General features: G+C 50.8%; 1 protein-coding gene across 7 annotated transcripts in view; it reads right to left on the bottom strand.

The window, feature by feature from the left end:
* WDR20 (WD repeat domain 20) overlaps positions 1-20,303 on the bottom strand; it is an 89,019-nt gene that overhangs the window by 2,130 nt on the left and 66,586 nt on the right. For 3 of the 7 annotated variants that reach the window (XM_012471213.3, XM_012471218.3, XM_012471217.3), the window contains 2 exons: positions 11,377-12,636; positions 8,687-8,764 (listed from right to left, as the gene is read on the bottom strand). In XM_012471213.3, the coding sequence (XP_012326636.2) occupies positions 8,702-8,764; positions 11,377-12,636 (1,323 nt within the window). In that variant the 3' untranslated portion in view covers positions 8,687-8,701. Of the gene's footprint in view, positions 1-6,041; positions 6,548-8,686; positions 8,765-11,376; positions 12,637-20,303 lie in introns of those variants that run through there. The other 4 variants (XM_012471214.3, XM_064375223.1, XM_012471216.3 and 1 more) reach the window with 3 other exon arrangements.

Below are 20,303 nucleotides of genomic sequence, written 5' to 3'. Positions count from 1 at the left end.
TGCCCAACCCCACTTCTGCCATGGACAGTCTGGAGGAGGGAAGCCTCTGACACAGGGACACTCTGCCTTCGTCACCGCGCGTACCCTGAGAAGTGCTGTCCATGGCCATGTGGTGTCCAGGAAGTGACAAACTCCAGAACCAAGAGGCACCTCCCTTCCCCTGGCAACAGAAAAGTCACCTACTCCGGGCAGAGGGAGAAAGACTGAAAGGGGCCGCCTTCACCCAGCAGCCAGAGTCTCCCCGCCTTTCACTGAGTGCTGCTCCAGGTACTCGGGAGGCAGCCCCACCCACGGGAAGGTGGCGTCTCTGCCAGCCCTGTGCGAAGTTTAGCTTCTCAGGAGCACATTTAACAACTTAAAAACAAGTGACAGCCAGCCCTTTGGGAGGCTGAGGTGGGATCATTTGAGGTCAAGAGTTCAAGTCCAGCCTGGCCAACAAGATGAAACCCCATCTCTACTAAAAAGACAAAAATTAGCCGGGTGTGGTGGCGCGTGCCTGTCATCCCAGCTACTCAAGAGGCTGCAGCAGGAGGATGGCTTGAGCCCGGGATGCAGGTTGCACTGAGCCGGCATCCACTGCACTCCAGCCTGGGGGCAGAGCAAGACCCTGTCTCAAAAAATACAAAAATAATGTGACATTAATTTTAATATTTTCTTCAACTGAAGATGTTTCATATTACCATATTCAACAATAATATAAAATTACTAATGACTTTTTGGGTAAGAGGCCTTTGAGGTGTGCTGTATGGGTGGCACATTATGGCACACTTCAGGTTGGGCTGGCCCCACATACCCAGTGGCTGCAGGTGGCTGGTGACAGCCATGGGGGTAGCACCCGCCCGTCCGAGTTCCTCTCACTGAGTGTGAGGCTCTGGGCGACTCAACTGCTTCCCGTCACTCCCAAGGGAGGGTGGGTGCTGAGACGCAGAGGGGGCACGGCCACCAGGCTGCCGGAGCCTGATGTCAAGGGACACACTGGCTCCACCAGCTGGCCCTGCCCTGCCCCACCCCTGGAAAGCGACCAAACCTGAAGGGTGCAGAAGGGTTCCTACTCTCTCATTAGCACAAAACAAATGCATCCTCCAGTTTCTGTTGGCTAATGAACACCCTGATGCCAGTAGTGGTGGCAGCTGGGAGCCAACCTGAACCACCCTCCCGCCCTCCACTGTCCCACCGTCCACTGGGCCCAGGTTCCAGAGAGATCTTGAATCAACTGCCCCCAAACCTGTCCTCCTCCCGCCTTCCGCGGTCCACACTCACATAACAGGAAGTGCAGTTGCCATTAGCAGAGCTTAGCCCTTTTGATGTCAGCCCTGGCTAACAATTCTTTTAGAATGGATCACCATGCAGAGAACGTGCCCATGATCAAAACGCAGGGTCCCTAGGCTGGAGCCCTGAGGAAGCAGGTTGGCTACGGGTGAAAAACCCAAGAGGACCCCACGGTGCTGGACCCAGGTCTCCTTGGAGCCTGCCCGTCAGAGCAAAGGGGAGAATTGTGTCTCTAATAGGAGTTAAAAGGAAGGCGAAGAGACCCCATGAGCCCGGCCTCCAGTTCTCCAGCAGAGAACCAGCAAGCCCGGGGAGACGGCCCTGCAGGTAGGTATATGCCCTGGAGCGCCCTGGGCCGGGGTTGGCATCAGTGCCAGGCAAGCCTGGAAGCAGGGCGTGCGACAGGGGGAGCACTCAGGGTGGCAGGAGAGGGGCCTCGGCCGGAGAGGCGGGTGGGCTCGGCGCCCTGCATGCAGGTGAGGGCTTGTGCGAGTCACTCGACATTCACCACTTGTCGGAGACGGACTTATTTGCCATGACGAACACTGGAGGCCCCAGAGGGAAAAACTGCCATTCAAAAGAAGATGAAATGAACAGAGTCACCCTGTTTCTATCAGCCTGCGATTTAGTCTAAAGCTTATCCGGTGGTAGAAGAGGAAGAGAGGGTCCAGGCTGCAGCTTCCCCTGGGCACGGTGGGAGGCGCAGGTTTAAGCGTGGGGGACGATCATCCCCACATGATCGTCTATGTCAAACTCACAGTGAGGGACCCTGAGGCCCCAATCTGCCTGCTCTTCAGGGAGGGAGTGTGGTTGTACCCTGTCCTTCTGCTTCCTTTTCATGGGAGCGAGGGTCTAGGCCCAGCCTGGCCCGGCCCATGGAGGATCTGGCGACAGGAGCCCGCCCACGTTTCACCTGTCCTCTGCAGCATGTGGGAGCTGCTGGTCTGTACACCAGAAGCAGGACAGCTGACAATTCCAGGCTTTACCAGGTGCCATCAGGCAAAGGAGCTCGCCAGGGAGAATCTGCATGGCTGTCCCATCAGCCCCGATGCTGTTAGAGAAATGAGGACAAGCCTTGGATCTAATACAGTCGGCTGTTCAGCTCTCCACGGTCACTGTTTCATTCCTGCTAGAGACGTGAGTTCAAAATTAAGTGATAGGAAATACTCCAGCTATTGGTTTGGGTTTGATTCTAATTTATAATACTAAGTTCAGAAAAAAAAATGATGCCTGTTGCACCAGAATATATAGGAAAAATATTTTGGTTCAAAACAGTTCACACTAAGGCAGCAGGGCCATGCTCCTGCCCTTGCAGTGCTGCTCGGAGTGGAGATTCTGACAGCAAGACAGGACTGTGAGGGCCACGGGCCACGTCAGAGAAAGGACACGTCCTGAAGCTCTGTCAGGCCGGGGACGGTCTCCGAGTTCCAGGAGGGCTTCCCGTTCTGACCCCATGGTCCCGGGCCCGTGAATGTCAGAGGAGACAGAAGCTCAAGGAGACAGCTGTGGGATGTGGAGAGTGTGGGCTGGGCGCCGGCTCATCCCTCATCCACCTGGGACTGCTCAAAACCCTCTCTGGTCATTCAACCCCCAAGGTCACCCTTTCCAACCCCAACAAAAGTAACACGCAAACAGACCCTGGGAGCAGTTTTATTGCAGTCAGGCGGACAGACCAGCGCTTCTCTCCTGAGATCGTGGAGAAAGTGCCGCAAGACAGAATCTGGTTCTACACAGCCACAACATCCGGGAGCTTGGTGCCAGCTGGCCGGCGTGCTGTGGAGGTCACCTCCACCCGCGTCCCCCAGAGGGAGAAGGCAGCCTTGGCCCTGAACGTAGCCCGAGGCTCCAACGCTGGCCTCTGTGGCAGGTGCTCCTGGCAGAGCCTCACCCTGGGGACACCATTAGTTATCTGCAAAGCGATACCTTTTTAGAGACGGTGCAGGAACGATGAGAAGTATCACCAGGCTAGCCTGCTCTCAGAACGAACACTTCCAGCTCTGAGCACATTTCTTAACTGCTCACCTGCAAGATCCGCACCATTCTCACTACACAAACCACGACAGAAAGGGACCAAAGAACGCCTGGAGAGAGCAGCCATGGTTTATTCGACCGTGTGAGGCCCGTCTCCAGATCACACGAGTGGCACGTGAGCCAGAGAGCTGGGACCCTCGGCCCCGTCCAGGGACGTCTGGACCCATCCCTGCCCCAGACTGCACGGCAAGTCTGGCCTGAGACCCCGGTTGTGGCTGGGCAGTGGACCACATACCTCTGCCAGCCTTAACCTGTGCACTGACAGGTCACACTGAGGGGCACACTTCCCCAGATGCCACTCCACCTCTCTCTAAAGAGAAAAGCCACCCAGAGAAAAGAATCATGCTCTTCAGACATCTGGAGAAAGGCTACGCAAACACAGGGCACAACGATTTAAGGGTCCACTGCGACGTGGACAGGAGGAAGCATCAGAGAAAACGTGAGTAAGTCAGTGGGCCTCCGTCGTGATCCCTGTTCACTGACGGACACCAGCAGGTCCAGGCTGTCACTGGGGGCCCCCCCGCTCCTGGGACCCACTTGGCCCAGCAATCCTCTCTGCTGTGTGGGGCAGGAAGAAGGGACCCCAGTTAGTCTCCCCAAAGCCTTTCTAGCCTCCTCAAAGCCTTTCTAGCTTAAGTAACTTCATGGAGGATTTTGCTCATGCTGGTCCCCACCTAAAAGAGGAGGCTGGTTTTGGAGGCCACAGATCCTGGAAGCGGTGGAGCAGCTGAGAGCCTCTAGATGGTCCGTTCGTCTCCAGAGACCCCTGGGTTCAGAATCCACCATTCTGACAGGCAGCCACACATGGAAAAATGGCTATTTTTTTCTTTAAGACAGAGTCTTGCTCCGTCGCCCAGGCTGGAGTGCAGCGGTACCATCTTGACTCACTGCAACTTCCACCTTCCAAGCGATTCTCATGGTGCCTTAGCCTCCCTGCTAGCTCTACGGACCACAGGTGCATGCCACCAGGACTGGCTAATTTTTGTATTTTTAGCACAGACGGGGTTTTGCCGTGATGGCTGGGTTGGTTTCAAACTCCTGAGCTCAAATGATCCACCTGCCTCAGCCTCCCAAAGTGCTGGGATTATAGGCGTGTCACTACTCCCAGCTGAGAAATGGCTTTTTTTGAAGGTACAAACTAGCTATTTTTAAAAGACCAAAATGTTATGTTTTTCTTAAAAAAACAAAAACTTGCTGTCAACTTAATAGTCTTTAGGGCTTAAAAATCTACTCTGCGATGGCCTGGGCAACACGGCAAGACCCCGGACCTACAGAAACAGGCACGGGGTCAGCGAGCCGTGTTAGTGCCACTGCACTCCAGCCTGGGCAACAGAGGGAGACCCTGTCTCAAAAAACAAACGCAAAAAATCCTGTTCGGTGCTAAGAACAAAACCCTGTGCTACACTTAGGGCAGGAGGCCCCTCTTGAGAGCTATGGATCTGAGCTTTGCTTCTGCTTTGGCAGCCCAGACTCAAGACAAAAAGTGCATAGTTCAGCGCTGGAGGGTCTGCCGCCCAGCACCCCAGAGCCAGCAGCCTGGGAAGCTTCTGGGAGTTCTCCACCACATGAAAGTGCTGGAAGCAGAGCAGAGGGCTCAGCCGGCTGCCAACATGGAGAGGCAGCTGAGCAGGACCTGGATCTCATGACATAGCAGGGAAGTGGCAATTAAGTGGGAGCACAAGGGCCTGAAGAAGGGCTGTGTCTTCTCAGGCCAGCTCACCCTCACAGGCGGGTGGGGAGGTGCCTAGGCCTGTGGGTGCCAACGTGCTGCTCACATCAGTTATGTCGTCTGTCAATGTCAAGAGCGAGGGACAGTATTTCAGAGCAAGACCATGTAAACCGTGAGTTCTTCCCATCCCAAATGGAGCGTCCCCCACTGCCCCGTGTAGGAAGCTCTGCACCAGTGGGCCTGGTGCCTGTAGCAGGACAACCTCAGCACAAAGCCTCAAGCAAACACTATTCAAGATGAGGAGTAGGAAAACAGTGAACTCCAGCTAGGAAAAGAGCTCCCACAGAAAGCAGCCTACCTGGGGGAGAGGGGTGGGAGAGCATTAGGACAGATACCTAATGCATGCAGGGCTTAAACCCTAGATGACGGGTTGACGGGTGCAGCAATGCATCATGGCACATGTACACCTCTGTAACAATCCTGCACGTTCAGCACATGTGTCCCAGAACTTACACGAAAATGAAAAATAAAAATCAAAAACAGCAAGCAGCCTGCCAGCCACTACCTTCTTCCCTCTCCCAGCCGCTGGCTGGGTGGCCGGACAGAATGTCGCATGTCCAGCATCCAGAATAGTGAGTCCATGTAATGAAAGCCAGCTCGCAGCCCAGGACGACTTCAGAATGTCAACACCCTCAAACAGAAGCTTTTACAAGGCTCGGTCGAAAAGTCAATCAACAGTCCTTCTCCCCGGCTGGATTCAGCACAGAGAAGGACCACATAAAACAGTATCTGAGACTCAGAACATCTCATCCAGTACACTGCCAGCTATGAGAAACACAGCCAGCAGTAAAAGGGAGCAATTGCTGTGGCTGTTTATTCTTTTTTTTTTTGAGACGGAGTTTCGCTCTTGTTACCCAGGCTGGAGTGCAGTGGCACGATCTCGGCTCACCGCAACCTCTGCCTCCTGGGTTCAGGCAATTCTCCTGCCTCAGCCTCCAGAGTAGCTGGGACTACAGGCACGCGCCACCATGCCCAGCTAATTTTTTGTATTTTTAGTAGAGACGGGGTTTCACCATGTTGACCAGGATGGTCTTATCTCTTGACCTCGTGATCCACCCGCCTCGGCCTCCCAAAGTGCTGGGATTACAGGCGTGAGCCACCGTGCCCGGCCTGTTTATTCTATAAACATTAACAAGACACTTAATTTTACAGCATTTATAAACTTTTCTTGTTTTGGTTCACTGGGATTTTTAAAGCTTAGATGTGAAAATGACTACTGAAAATTACCTACATTTACAGTTCATTCACACACGTTTATTTAATGTCAGCATACAGAGGACAGCCCCACAGCACTTCAGAATATCCAGTATGTATTAAGTCTCGTTAGCTGTGACAGTGACAAAGGAACAGCTAAAAAACAAAGCAGTGAAACAGAAACATGATTTTCTTAAAATTATCAAATAACAATACTGATATTAAAGCTTCATTAATTATTGCAACAGTTAAGAATTTACCAATATTTCATGTTAGGAAGGCTCTTCATGAAATTTATTCAAGTTGTCAAGAAATTAGATGAAACTGTAAAAAAGGAAATACATGTGAATTTTACTTTTGATTTTCACTCAAAATATCCATACAGTTTTATACAGTGTCACCTAACATAACAATCTTTACCAAACTCAAGTATACAGAAATGATGAAAATGCAGGAAATTTTTCTTTTACACTTTCAAATGAAGGGACAGCAACTTATGACACAAAGTTCGTGTAACAGATGCGGAAATGGATAAAGAAATCAACATCCGTGGGACAGCTTCCCGCTACCGGAGGGGCGCGTTCTTACAGTTTGTGACTGGGATCTGAGTTTCAAAGGTTAACAGCTGGATACGAGTGCTTTTCAATATAAAGCCACACACTTCACTTTGGCCACACAAATGTCTCCTCCTTTTAGGACATGACTTGGGGTCACTGAGATATGCACCTTAACATAAACCAACATATGACAGTCCCAATCAGCCGGTGGCAAAAAGCGTGCTCCAGACAAAGGAGGGCCCTGCAGGCTGCTGCCAGGGCGGTAGACTGTCAACCCTCACCTTTGTCATCCAGACCAAAGTGGAGGTGGCGTCTCCAGGTCACTCCACCCTTACCCATGCACGCAGAGGTCCTCACTGCTGAGGAGTGAAACCTCACCACGGACACACGTCGACCGCCATGGTGCATCCGTGCAGTCAGAGGCCGACCCTGCCCCCAACCACTGGCACTGGAGGCAGGGCGGGGCCGACGGACCCCCCGCCATGCCCTCACCCACAGAGCTGGATGCCAGATGCTGCCTTCCATGAATCTTTCCCCAGAAAATCCACAGGTGAACTGCTTCTAGTTCTTCCTTGGGCAGTCAGACCACGCATGATGTGGCGCCTGGGTTTCTGTGGGTCCCTTCTCCAGGCACCCCCAACCCCTAGGCTTTCTCCTCCTCCTCACACTTTGAGCTCGCTCAACAAAGAAAAAAAATGTCTCCCTCCCAGGCAAGAGGTGATAAGGACCTGGAACTCAGGCACAGCCGTGTGATAAGGCAGTTCCACCAACTTCACGAATTTCACACTTGACAATTTCTTTAATATTTAAAATGAACCCCAGGAAGTGGAGGAACTGGGGAGAAACACTGCCTGGCCACCTGCCAGCTGGGCCCTGGGGGTGAAGCCAGCGGGGGGAGAAGCGCACTGGCCCCACCCCGACGGTGTTCATGCCCAGAAACCCTCGTCCTGTCACAGCATTTCTTCCTCAGAATCCCTGCATGCCTTTGAGATAAGAATCATTGTGAGAGCTCCTTTCTGATTTTCCATGCCTCCATTTTTAAGGCATTTATCCTCAGTCCCAAGCTAAGGGTTCACAGAACACTTCCAAACTCCAAAATGTTCAATCAGCACAAAAGAGAAATTAGAACCTTTGCCATGATTTAAGCAAATTCCAACCCCAAGGCTACTGGCGATTTCTCCGGTGTCTAATCCTGCACATGCATTTGCGTTCAAAAGAAGGCAAGGTTTTCCAAAGGCTCCCTTCTCCAGGCCTCTGGGGGAATTTTTAACCCCCTTCTCCTGAATAAGAGAAAAGCCTGAGGGAAAGGCTGGGGCCCCGGCAGGTAGTGTTTGGGAGCCCACCCCACTGCAGTCACTGCACAAACCTGGCTTCTGGAATTCTGGCAGAAGAGGCCAGCCCGGGTAGGGCAAGGAGAGGCGCCCTGGCCTGGCACCTTCGGAAGGTGTCTGACACCGCCCAGGGCCGAGCTTGCCCCCTTGCCAGGTGGGAGCGGGACTCTGTGGCCACTCAGTGTGCACCTGATTTTTGTCTGTGCTTTTCACCTCTGCGGTTTGGTACCCATTGGAAAAGTGATGCTGACTGAGTAGTTAAAAGCCTCTTCTGGCCAATTGCTGTGTTTCATTCCAGAGATAAGGTTAGAAAAGCTATTCTTGCTCATAATAACGTTTAAGCTAAAAAACTGAAAAATGTGAATGAGGAAGTTCAAAGTTTGGTGAAGAAACCACAACATTTTTCCCCAAGTTTCTCTTACTGTCTACCACGGGAAGCAACACACATTGTACTGACACACCTGGTGTCAGGAAGCACCCCTCCCCGGCCCCGCCCCAGGTCTGCCTGAGCCATGACTCAGAAGCATGGCCCAGGGAGGGCGCTCCCCCGCCCCTCTCTCCAGTGCCTCTTCTCAAGCTGTCGGGCACCTTTAGCTCTGGTCTTGGAGAACACCTTGCATGCTGTCCTCCTGCCTGCAGAAGTGCTCTGCCCGCTGTCAAAGAAAGGGGCAGCAGTCAGAGGGGCAGAGTGGACGCAGAGTGGTGTCACCCTGCAGGGCCCGGGCCAGCCTGAGATGAGCCAGGAGTCGAGTCATGCAATCAAAGGCACCCCCTCCCCAGGCGGGCACAGCGCTCCCCACTGGGCCCTGAACCCAGCAAGAGGAGCCTTGGGGAGGGCACGGAGACACACGAGGGGGCCCCAGACAAGGTACCAGACAGACATTAAGGACAGTACACTCCTTGGCAAAAATTGGCAGAAAAAGATGGTGATCAAGCCCAAATCCAAAACTGACAATTTCACGATGTTTAACACTGGAGGTGTGGGGAGAAAGACACACGCAGGCCTCTGTCCTGCACGGCACATTTCAGAGTTGTTTTTAACGGAAACAATCTCCTCCTGCCTCTCCCGCCCCCGGTTCCTTTCAGCAAACCGACTCCTAAGTCACCTGGCAGCAAGGCCCTGCAATCCCTCTTTCATCCCGACACTGCAACTGAGAACTGGAGACAGCGGGGACAAATCGGAGCGCGCCCAGTCGGCCATGCTGGTACTTGGGCACACGCCCACGGCTCCCTGTCATGGGCAACACCTTCAGAACTACAAGGTCACCAGAAGTGTCACCATAAATGCTACTTACCTGGGATCAGCCACTGTCTATGTAGGCCAAATACTAAGTCCTGAATTTTGAAACTGCATACTCAATGCCTCAGAAGCATTTGAAACTGAACGTTTACAACTATGTAGGTGCATAAAATCGCACACGGAGTGTTCATTACTCATCTCTCCACATGACCCAATTTGACCTCCAAAGCTGAAACTGTCCACACGGATGGCTGTCACGGCTACCTTAGATCAGTTCACCTTTCGGAACAGAGGCCCGTATGGCACAAGTGGAGAGGACACGAACATTCCCATGAAGTAGTGCTCAGGGATGCTAAAGGCACAGACAGGTGAGGTGTCCCTGAAGGCTGCTGTGGTTCCCCCGCGGCCACGTGCTGCCCTGCCACCACACTGAAGAGAGCCCACGCTGGGCACGGGGTGGGCAGCTCCACCGTGACATGTTTGGAGATGGGAAGCAGGCCTGGGGACCTGGCCCGGCTTTAAGAGCCCATGGAGCTGCAGCTCCACCTACCAGGGTCTTTACACGCAGAGAAAGAAAAGTCAACCAGGTCTTCACTCTGCTGAATCATATTCACTACGCAAACCAGTATCAGTGATCGTTCTCTCTCTATTTAATGACAAAGGTGTGCAAAACAGAAAAACCTAAATGCCCAAAATGAGTTAACAAGTAAGATAACCACCATCTTGACGTGCCATATGCAGCTCAAGGGGCCACCTCACCCAATGTGAAAGCTAGAATTTGAAAAGCAGCTCCTTGCGCAGCAGTAGAGAGTGAGGATGAAGGACTGCGGTCGCCGGGGGAGCAGCACAGCCTCCCACTGCTGAGGAAGCCACCGGCCACCAGGGCCCAGGCTGAGGCTCCAGGGTGGGAGCCACTGAGGATGAGGCCCAAGGGCATGGCCAGCGCCAGCGTCCCAAGAGCAATCCCTGAGCCACAGCCGCCATCCACGAACAAGGAAAGGGGAAACCTGCACTTCTGCTTCCTCTGGGGGGACTAAGCCCGAACAGGGCCACGTCAGGGAGAAGTCGGAAGTCTTGGGGAGTCTCCGGCTTTGGCTTTATGAAAAAAAGCGGAGTCGCCCGTGCCTTTCTGATCCAGCGCCTCCCCCCGCCACCCCCCCACCAAAAACCCAAAAAACTCCTTTTCCCTTGTTGGGAAGACACATAAGCAAAGCGCATCTGACCTAAAAGGTCTTCGCTTATGCGGCAAGAGGCACTTCTGCGATGCTGTGGGGTCCTCAGCCCGCAGTTCCCACGAACTGTCCAGGCTCTGAGTAAGGTGGGTATTTTAGTGCACAGAATCTCAATCAAAGTGCTACAAACTGCTTCTTTGAAAAAAGATGTTTATTAAACAACTTTAATTGTCATAAAATGACTAAAATGGGTTTTAAAAATTAAGGCTCTTCTCTTTCTGTGGATTGCCAGAACAATGTAAAAATAATATCAATCAACCCTGCTAAACGTTTTGTTCCTAAGGTTAAATTTCATAGATTCCTAAACATTTTGTGATTAAGATAAAAAATTGGACTATAAATGACAATTCATGGCCATCTGTGCTGAACACACACTGATCAGGTGTACAATATTCTAATTAAGTAGTTACGCAAAAATATTCCAGTTAAAGCATAAATTGTAATTTTAGCATTTTAAAGTCATTGTTTCCCCACACTGTCATGATTTCCCTAAAATTGAAATAGTCTAATACAGGAACGCTAACCTTGGGACTCTATATACTCCCAGGAGGATGACTGACTTGGCTGGCAATTACTTTGATTATATTTTTTTAAATGCTCTAAGGTAAATTATCAAATGATTCAGAATTACATGGCATGCAGTATCCAAAATTATGGCTCTGATGCATTTAGATTTACATTAAGAATAAGAAGTGTCATTCACATTCATTGTACACCCCGCCCCTCCCACAAAAAAAAAGTCACTACCTATTCAAGTTCTAGATCTGGCGCAGCATTAAGGATTAAAACTTACCACTTTACCAGGCCTTCCCCATGTGCAAATAAATCCCTCCTGACAAGCAGTGACTATACAGTCTTCGAGAAAAATTAATACAGTCAGTCTTTCATGTGCTATCTTTTTACATATCAGCGGCTCTAACAAGGGAACGTCTTCCATTCGGGGACACAGGGGCGTTCCCAAAGTTTTAGCAGGGTCCGTTTTGGTTTTGGTAACTAGATTCAGTTTGTCACTGCTCTTGCTAGAAATGTGTCCCATGCTATGATTTCGCTTGTGATCTTTCTCGTGGTGCCTCTCCTTCCGGTCATGTAGTGACAGTGTTGCGAATTTGCTGACCCCAGAAGCAATGGCCCCGTCCATGACACTGCTTTTGCTGCCAGCATTTGAGACTGCTGAATGTGGAAGGCTGTTGGACCGTGGCAGAGGAGGGGGCACAGAGTTCCCAGGCGTTGCAACACTGTTCCCATTGCTTCCAGCAGGAGGACTCGTGGCATTCATGACATTTGTGTGTGTCCTTGCTCTTGAGAGGGGTTGGTGAGGGAAAAGGATATCTTCTGTAAGGTCCCATAAACACAGCTGTGTGTCCTGGCCCACGGAACCAAATCGATACGTCACACTTACAGGGCGGCTGTCTGTAGAGTTCCGTTTGGAGAGCCTGGACTGTGTACTATTTGCTCGATCTCTGCCAAAATGAAGAAGGTCTTGGAAGTCCTCATCGCTGCCACTAAACTCCATAGGGTCACTTTCTTCTACACTGGTGGTATAGGGGTCAAACGCTACGACACTGACCCAGGACTTGTGCCCGTGGCCTCTGGCTATTACTCGGCAGTCTACAAAGGACCAGACCGTCACCAAGTCATCCTCTCCACCTGTCACGATGTACTTGCCATCCGGGCTCCAGCACACACACAGCAAGCCCCCAAAGTAGCTTTTCATCGTACCGTGCAGCTCCACTGAGTCAAAGCTGAACACCCGCAGAAACCCGTCCTGGCTCACGCAGGCTAAGAACTTGCCATCTGGGGAGAAAGCAAACTCGTTGAGGGCCCCCTCGCCCACCGTCCACTTAAGGAGAGGGTTCCTCGTGGATTTGCTCTTGCAAGTGTGCACGGCAAAGCTCTCTCCCTGCTTCAGAAGCTGGTAGTGGGGGGCTGTGGTGCCACAAGTGTGCTCCACGTTATATAAGTACATGTTCCCACTCGAGTGGGCTACTAGGAAAAGGCTTTCCGAACCAGGAACCCATTTGACACAGGTAACTCGTGACTTGTCTATTAGTCTCTGTGAAGACAAAGGAGAACAAGTTAGCACAACGGAGAAGTCTCAAAGGTCTACTTTTCCAGCAAGCAAACTTGTGTATTTCCTGGTGGGAAGGGGCAAGTCCATCCGGGCCCTCCACGTTTTATCCTGCACTCAGCCAGGCCAGCAAGGAGCATTTTGACCCCTTGTAGAATTACTTTCTAAAATCAGTGTTAGGCTACTGGCTTTCACTGAGGGAGTCAGGCAGCGAACAAATATTTGCAGAGAGGCCACAAAGTGCCAGATGCTATGCCAGGCACAGGCTTCTCCACAGAGGGAACAGCCCTGCTGGGATGCTTTCTTTCACGGTAGGAGCGTCTGAATCTGGGGGTCACTGCATCTACATGTGGCATCCCCTCTATGAGGACCCACAGGTAAAGTCTCTGAGTCCTCACAGCCAGGAGAGCTCTGCCTCACCTCAAGGGTTTCTCTGCATTTATTGTCACTGTAAGTCATGGGCTGGCTCCATCTGCCCCTCTGCTCTGATGGCTCGAAGGTGGGGAGTGAAATCTGCAGCCCACGTGACTCCAAAGTACACCGCTGGGCGCTACCTCAGCCCTGGCTTCCCCGAGGCTTCCTCACTCACATGCACTGCCCATGTACATCTTCATCAGCATTTCCTCAAAACCCTCTCTGGTGGTGTTTAGAGAAATATGTTGATGATTCATTCAGGAGTGTGTGTCTCCTCACTCTACTCCATGCTAACTCTGGAACCCTAACTGACATATTTCTTTAACAGGCATATGTCAGTAGTCTTGCCTTTAAAACCCAACGAACGAAAGGCAAAAATACTCCCCCCTCAACCAAAGGCACAGGTCTCCTTCCCTGCTTGCCAGCTGATCGTGCAGTGGGGATTGCCAGCACAACAGCTTCCACAGGGGCAGACCCCTTCTAGACTATCTGAGCGCCAAATCACATCACCAACATGCATCCAGAAGTTCCAAGACTCCCAAGTCTACCTAGAAACTTCTACTGCCAAATGCTCTCCATTGCACCGTTGCCCCAGGAACAGTGTCCCTTTAGGGGCCCAGCAGCCCCAGTAAGTTGAACACCACCACTTCACCTAACAGGTGGGAATTCCCCAACTCAAGTCACAGAGGGGTACTGGGCACACTGGAGCACATTCTGCCAAGAATCATGCCGGCTTCTCCCTGGGTGGCTTTGGGGCCATGTGCTTGCTATGTGTGCTATATCTTTACAGAAAATTATAGAAATAGGATGACTTGATTTTTAAAAGAACAGCTGGAAAAGAAATTAATGAGCCATGCAAGCTCACTGCACGAACATTAGATCCTGGAAGGGAGGTTGCTAACAAATGACCCCAAGCAGGAAGAGTGGAAGCCTGAACGCCGCACAGCATGCAGGCCCAGGGCCAGGGCCCGCGCGCCGGGCAAGGGTTACTCAGCAGCAGCATTTTGCTACTGTGAATGACATGGCTGCCCTCTTAAATTAACAGGCATGTGGCAAGCCAGCCTTGGGGACACAGCCAATATTTTCAGCCCCCACCTCTTTACGCCCCTTGTCTGGTGACCTACCTATAAACAGCACCTGACCTGCACCAATGCCAGCAACCTAAAAACCTAGTGCTACTCTGCCAGGATTTCCATTAGACCTTCATGCAATTTTTTCAGCAAGGGGTTAGAGAGATAATTTACATGGCCAGACAAGGGCTTTATTTTGGTGGAGGAGGGAGGAGAAAGGATGATGTTGATGGTGAACGGTGGGTTAAGAGGCTCCTACTCCCCCACCACAGCTCTGCCAAACCTTTCTGTCCCACTGGGCCCATGCTGCCCCAGCACTCCTGATCCCACAAACACAACCTGATGGCCCAGGGCCTAAGGGTGTCCACAGCTCACCCCATCACTGGCCTTGTCAAGCAGGCCTATACCAGCTTCAGGGCTGGGAAGCCAGACTGCTGTCCTGATCCCGGTACAGTGGCTCTCAATTCCTGCACCTTACATTTCACCAGAATCAAATCAAATCCCAGTTTTCCCAGGATCAGTTCATTGTTACTCTATTTACCATGTGTGGAGAAATTTAAGGACATAAAAACTTCCAGCAGCACAGTTAGAAGTAAATTTTATTTTGGGCCTTAAAAAAACGCAACAAAAGGCCAGGCACGATGGCTCACACCTGTAATCCCAGCACTTTGGGAGGCCAAGGTAAGCGGATCACCTGAGGTCAGGAGTTCAAGACCACCCTGGCCAACATGGTGAAACCCTGTCTCTACTAAAAACACAAAAAATTAGCCAGGCACGGTGGCGGACAACTGTAATCCCAGCTGCTTGGGAGGCTGAGGTGGAGAACTGCTTGAACCTGGGAGGCCGAGGTTGCAGTGACCTGAGATCGTGCCACTGCACTCCAGCCTGGGTGACAGAGCGAGACTCCATCTTAAACACGCACACACACCCAAAAACAGCATTAGAACACAACAACTAATACTATCAAGTAAAAACAGTGCTGCTTTGCAATAGTGAGGTATGAATAGTTATGGGACCATTAAAAATGTTACTGCAGGCTGGGCATGGTGGCTCATGCCTGTAATCCCAGCACTTTGGGAGGCCGAGGTGGGCAGATCACCTGAGGCTGGGCAGTCGAGACCAGCCTGAACAGCGGGGGCGGAGGTTGCAGTGAGCCGAGATCGCGCCATTGCACTCCAGCCCAGGCAACAGGAGTAAAACTCCGTCTCAAAAAAAAAGTTATTGCAATGACAAAACACATTAAAAACCTTTACTCCCATATTAAAAAGTTGCACTGTGGCTGGGCGCAATGGCTCACGCCTGTAATCCTAGCATTTTGGGAGGCCAAGGAGGGTGGATCATTTGAGGTCAGGAGTTCGAGACTAGCCTGGCCAACATGGTGAAACCCCATTTCTACTAAACATAAAAAAATCAGCTGGGTGTGGTAGCGTACACCTGTAATCCCAGCTGCTCCGGAGGCTGAGGCAGGAGAATCACTTGAACCCGGGAGGTGAAGGTAGCATGCAGCAAGCCGAGACCATGCCACTGTACTCTAGCCTAGGCAACAAAGTTAGATTCCATCTCCAAAAAAAAAAAAAAGTTGCACTGAGACTAACCTAAGTAGACATGTGGATGCAACTTACGGATGATATCCTGCGCCCATCTACTTCAATCTCTCTGGGGACCTAATCAAACGTTACTGTAACACACTGGCAACGGGGGACTGAGCACACCAGTTTAAGCAACAGCAGACCAAAAAAAAAAAAAAAAGACCTTGGATGCAACTGTATTGTGGTAAGGGTCTCTTACTTGCCTTACCCGTTGTTTCTCCCTATCAGATCATGTGCTTAACAGCAGGGAAAACGTGTGCTTTGTCAGGGGCACCCTGTGTCTCAGCCGTTATCAGGGCGAGTGGCAGCCAGGCATCAATGTCTATGAGCAGCATCAACAGCAGCAATGCTGGCCCTCACTTCCGATCGGAGTGTCTACTGTGGGTGCTGGGCACTGGCAGAGGCTTACACCCATGCTCTCTAAGCCTCACAGTAACCCTGCAAAGTAGGTTTTTTGTGTGAATAGGTAATACACGAATAATTCACATAAAAGTGTACAGCAGAAAGCCTCGCTCACATTCTTCTCCTCCCTTCCAGAACCTCTGTCCTGAGTCGCTGTTACTAGCGTCTCATGTCTCTCCAGAACGTCTTTGTCTTTGTTCATTGCAAGGCAAATACGAATACATATTTATCCACTCTTCTTTTTCATACTAAAGGAAGCACACTATGCACTGTCTCACCTCTGCTTTCTCATTCAATATCTTTTTTTTTTGAGACAGGGTCTTACTCTGTCACCCAGGCTGGAATGCAGTGGTACAATCATCGCTCACTGCAAACTTGACCTCCCAGGCTGAAGCAATCCTCCCACTTCAGCCTCCTGAGTAGCTGGGGCTACAGGTGAGTGTCGCCACACCTGACTCATTTAAAAAAAATTGTTTTTTTTTTTTAATGTAAATTTAAAAATTGTAAATAGGGGGTGTCACTATGTTGTCCAGGCTGGTCCCAAACTCCTGGCTGCAGGAGCAAAGCAATCCTCCTGCCTTGGCCTCCAAAGTGCTAGGATTAAAGGTGTGAGCCACCACACCCAGCCTCCTGGTATATCTTGTACGTCAGTCTGTATGGGCACACAGACAGCATCCTCACTCTTTTCTAAAGCTGCAGAGTATTCAACTGTGTGGACAAACTGTGGTTTACTGTGGAAGTGCCCCACTGATGGACACCTATGCAGCAGTGAATGCCCTTGCACACATGCAGTTTTCACATGTGTGAGTCATGCACCTACAGGATAAACTCCCCGTGGAGTAACTGAGCCACATATTTTTACAGATATTACCAAATTGTCTCCATGGAAAATGGAAAATGCAGTCATGCCTGTTTCCCTACAGGAAGGTAGGTATTGTTGTCACATTATCCATGAGAAAACAGAAGCTTAGAGAGGTCAGGAAACTTGCCCAAAGTCTCATTCATTCATTCAGTATTGAGTACATACCACCATATGTCAGACACTGATACAGTACAAGTTAAAACAGGCATCGTTCCCTCATGAAATTTAGGTTCAAGTGGGATGAGAAGGTAAGTGAAATGTATGCGATCTGATGATGGTAAGTGCTACGGAGAAAAACAAACCAGGGAGAGAAGAGAAACTGCTGGGGAGGAGGGGACTGTAGTGATTTCAATGTCAAATAGGATGGCCACCAGGCGCGGTGGCTCTCCCCTGTAATCCCAGCACTTTAGGAGGCCGAGGAGGGAGGATCATGAGGTTAGGAGTTCAAGACCAGCCTGACCAACATGGTGAAACCCCGTCTCTTATTAAAAAAAAAAAAAAAAAAAAAAAAAAAAGGATGGCCAAGAAAGGCCTCTTCCTCTGCTGGTGGTGGACAGCTGAGCAAGACAGGACAGAAAGACAGCAAATATCAGGCTGAGAGGATGCTTGGGGAAGTGTATCCCCAAAGAGAACAACTTCAAGGGCTCCAAGGCGGAGGGCAGCACACCAAGCAGAGACACAGCAGAGCCAGCGCCAGGGAAAAGAAGGGCCCATCAGACCCCAGAGCAAGCACACTGTCTCCCGTTCCACACGCATATCACCTAGCTCTGAAGACCAGCCTGCATGGCCACTCCCAGGCGTTCTCACAGGACAGGGCACCAGCCTGTCTCAGATCCCAGGCCAATGTGGGAAGCACAGTCATTTAATTTACATGACTCTGGCTTATTAGGATTGGGCTTAACGAAAGAGGAAGAGAACAGAACATATTTTTCTCCTGTCTTTCAAATTAAGAAACAGAAATACCTAGAGCATTTAATTAAATAAATGCAGAAATAAAAACTATGCAGCCCAGTTTCTGCACCATAAGGGTATATTTTTGTTTCAGAAAAAGTCTAGTTAAAAAATAGTGCTCAATGTTAAGTAATGGGATTCTCTGTTGGGCCTGAATTCTCAAGTGTCAATGGGGCTTTGATCTGGATGAGGATGTTGAAAAAATACCCAGTGCAGAACCCTGGTCCCTCTGAGGGATGGGGTTTTTGGGGTGGGCAGGGAAGTAAGAGTGGCAGGAGCACAAGGGGCCATGTTCCGAGGAAGAGGCCAGCCAAAGCTGAGGGCAGAGCAGGCCAGCGGGGTCCAGGCCACGTGTGGCACATGTCTTTGCTGCAGCACATGAACAGGGAGGGCATTCGGTCTGGAGTTGCGAGCTGGGACTCAGGCTGTGAAGTCCCAGGCTAAAGGGCTTCAGCTGGGACCCTGGTGCTTGCACTGTCCAGGCCGGCAGCACTGGTCTGAAGAGGAATGTGCTGTCTGCGTAAATACACACAGGGTTCTGTAATTCCATATGAAAAAAAGAATGTCAATGATCTCATCTATAGTTTTTATATTGGTTATACGCTGAAATAGTATTTTGGATAGATATAATAAAATATTTTCTTAAAATTTCACCCAGTTTTTACTTTTTTAACGTGGTGATTAGAAAATTTAAACTTGCACACATGGCTGGCACTGTTTCTACTGGGGATGCTGCTGCAGACAGTGGGGGCAGACAGTTTCTAGAAAGGGAAGTGGCAGAATCACATAAAATCCCCCAGCAGTAAGGGCAGAATGCAAGGTGGGGTGGGGGTGAAGAGGAACCAGTTAGGAGGCTATGACATCTGTCCATGCCATGGACAAAGAGGTCTTAAACTTGACCAGGAGCAGCGTGGCAGAATATGGCTGGGTGTGGGGCATGATGGAAAGCAGGAGTGTGTAAACACCCCTGGGCTTTGCCCAGTATGCAGCTAGAAAGGTCTGTAACTAACAAGTATGATCAGGAATGTCACAGAAATTGGCTGTGAGGAGTACCATCCTAAGATCTCCAAAGAGGATCACTTAAGCTCAGGTCAAGGCTGCAATGAGTTACAATTCCACCACTGTACTCCAGCCTAGGTGACAGAGCGAGACCCTGTGTCTAAAATAAATAAATAAAGATCTCTAAGGAAGCAGGTACAGCAAGGAGGAGGAAGATAATGTGGGACTCTTGGAAAAAAACCTCTGTACAGGGACAAAAACCAAGAAAGCAGAAGAAAAATCCAAGCAAACAACCCAGAAGTGCCGCGAGGACAGCAGGTAGAAGAGGAAGGAGCTGCCACCAAGGGCCAGAGCCTCAGAGAACAGACCTCTGAGACTCGAGGAAGCTGAGCCCTAGAGGGATGGAGTGCGCAGGGAGGTGGGGTCCTTAGGAGAGAGCACAGGGAAGCAGAGTGAGGGGCAGAGAAGGTGCTGAGGGCAAAGGGACACCGTAGGGGAGGAGGGTGCAGGGCAGGGGCCTGGTGGAGGAAGGTGAGGTCCAGGAGAGAGAGACAGAGGAGGGACCTGCTCCCTGGGCTGGAAAGGAGGCTCGGGGGAACAGAGACAAGCAGAGGCAGGAGGGCTCTGGTGGGAAGCAGTGGAGGAGAGCGGTAGTCCCAGTTGCAGCCCTTCCAGGGCAGGGGTACTGAGTGATGGGCAGGGCAGGCACTCAGCGAGAAGCGGGAGAGAAGGCAGGGGAAGCAATAGAGGCGCTAGCAGAGCAGCTGGTCTGGCCACAGGGCTCTCCGTTAAGAGTCCAACTCCAAAATGCTCCAAGGCCCATGCTTAATAACCACTTTCATAAAAACAAAACACAAATAAACCTTAAAAGCAAAACAAGGCCGGGCGCAGTGGCTCGTAATCCCAGCACTTTGGGAGGCCGAGGTGGGAGGATCACATGAGGTTGGGAGTTCGAGACCAGCAGCCCGACTAATATGGAGAAACCCCGTCTCTACTAAAAATACAAAATTAGCTAGGCATGGTGGCGGGCACCCGTAATCCCAGCTACTCAGGAGGCTGATGCAGGAGAATCCTTTGAACCCGGAAGGTGGAGACTGTGGTGAGCTGAGATTATACCATTGCACTCCAGCCTGGGTAACAAGAGTGAAACTCTGTCTCACACACAAAAAAAGCAAAACAAAATATGGACACATTTCTGTGTACATCAAGACACGTGCTCTGGGCCAGTGCTCTGGAGATCTAGGCTCCAACATGTCCCCACCAAGCGCTCAGCCCAGCCCTCCCCATGCTTCCAGCTCTGAAATCCAAATAGACCGTGCCACTTCATATATGAATAAAAAGAAAAATCACAGGAACAACGAAAAC

This window comes from Aotus nancymaae, unplaced genomic scaffold (genome assembly GCF_030222135.1).
Source record: "Aotus nancymaae isolate 86718 unplaced genomic scaffold, 86718_ANA_hifiasm-v0.15.2.pri h1tg000011l, whole genome shotgun sequence".
Classification (NCBI taxonomy): domain Eukaryota; kingdom Metazoa; phylum Chordata; class Mammalia; order Primates; family Aotidae; genus Aotus; species Aotus nancymaae.
Note: the sequence above shows the minus strand (reverse complement) of the source record. Positions and strands in the feature narration are given on the sequence as shown.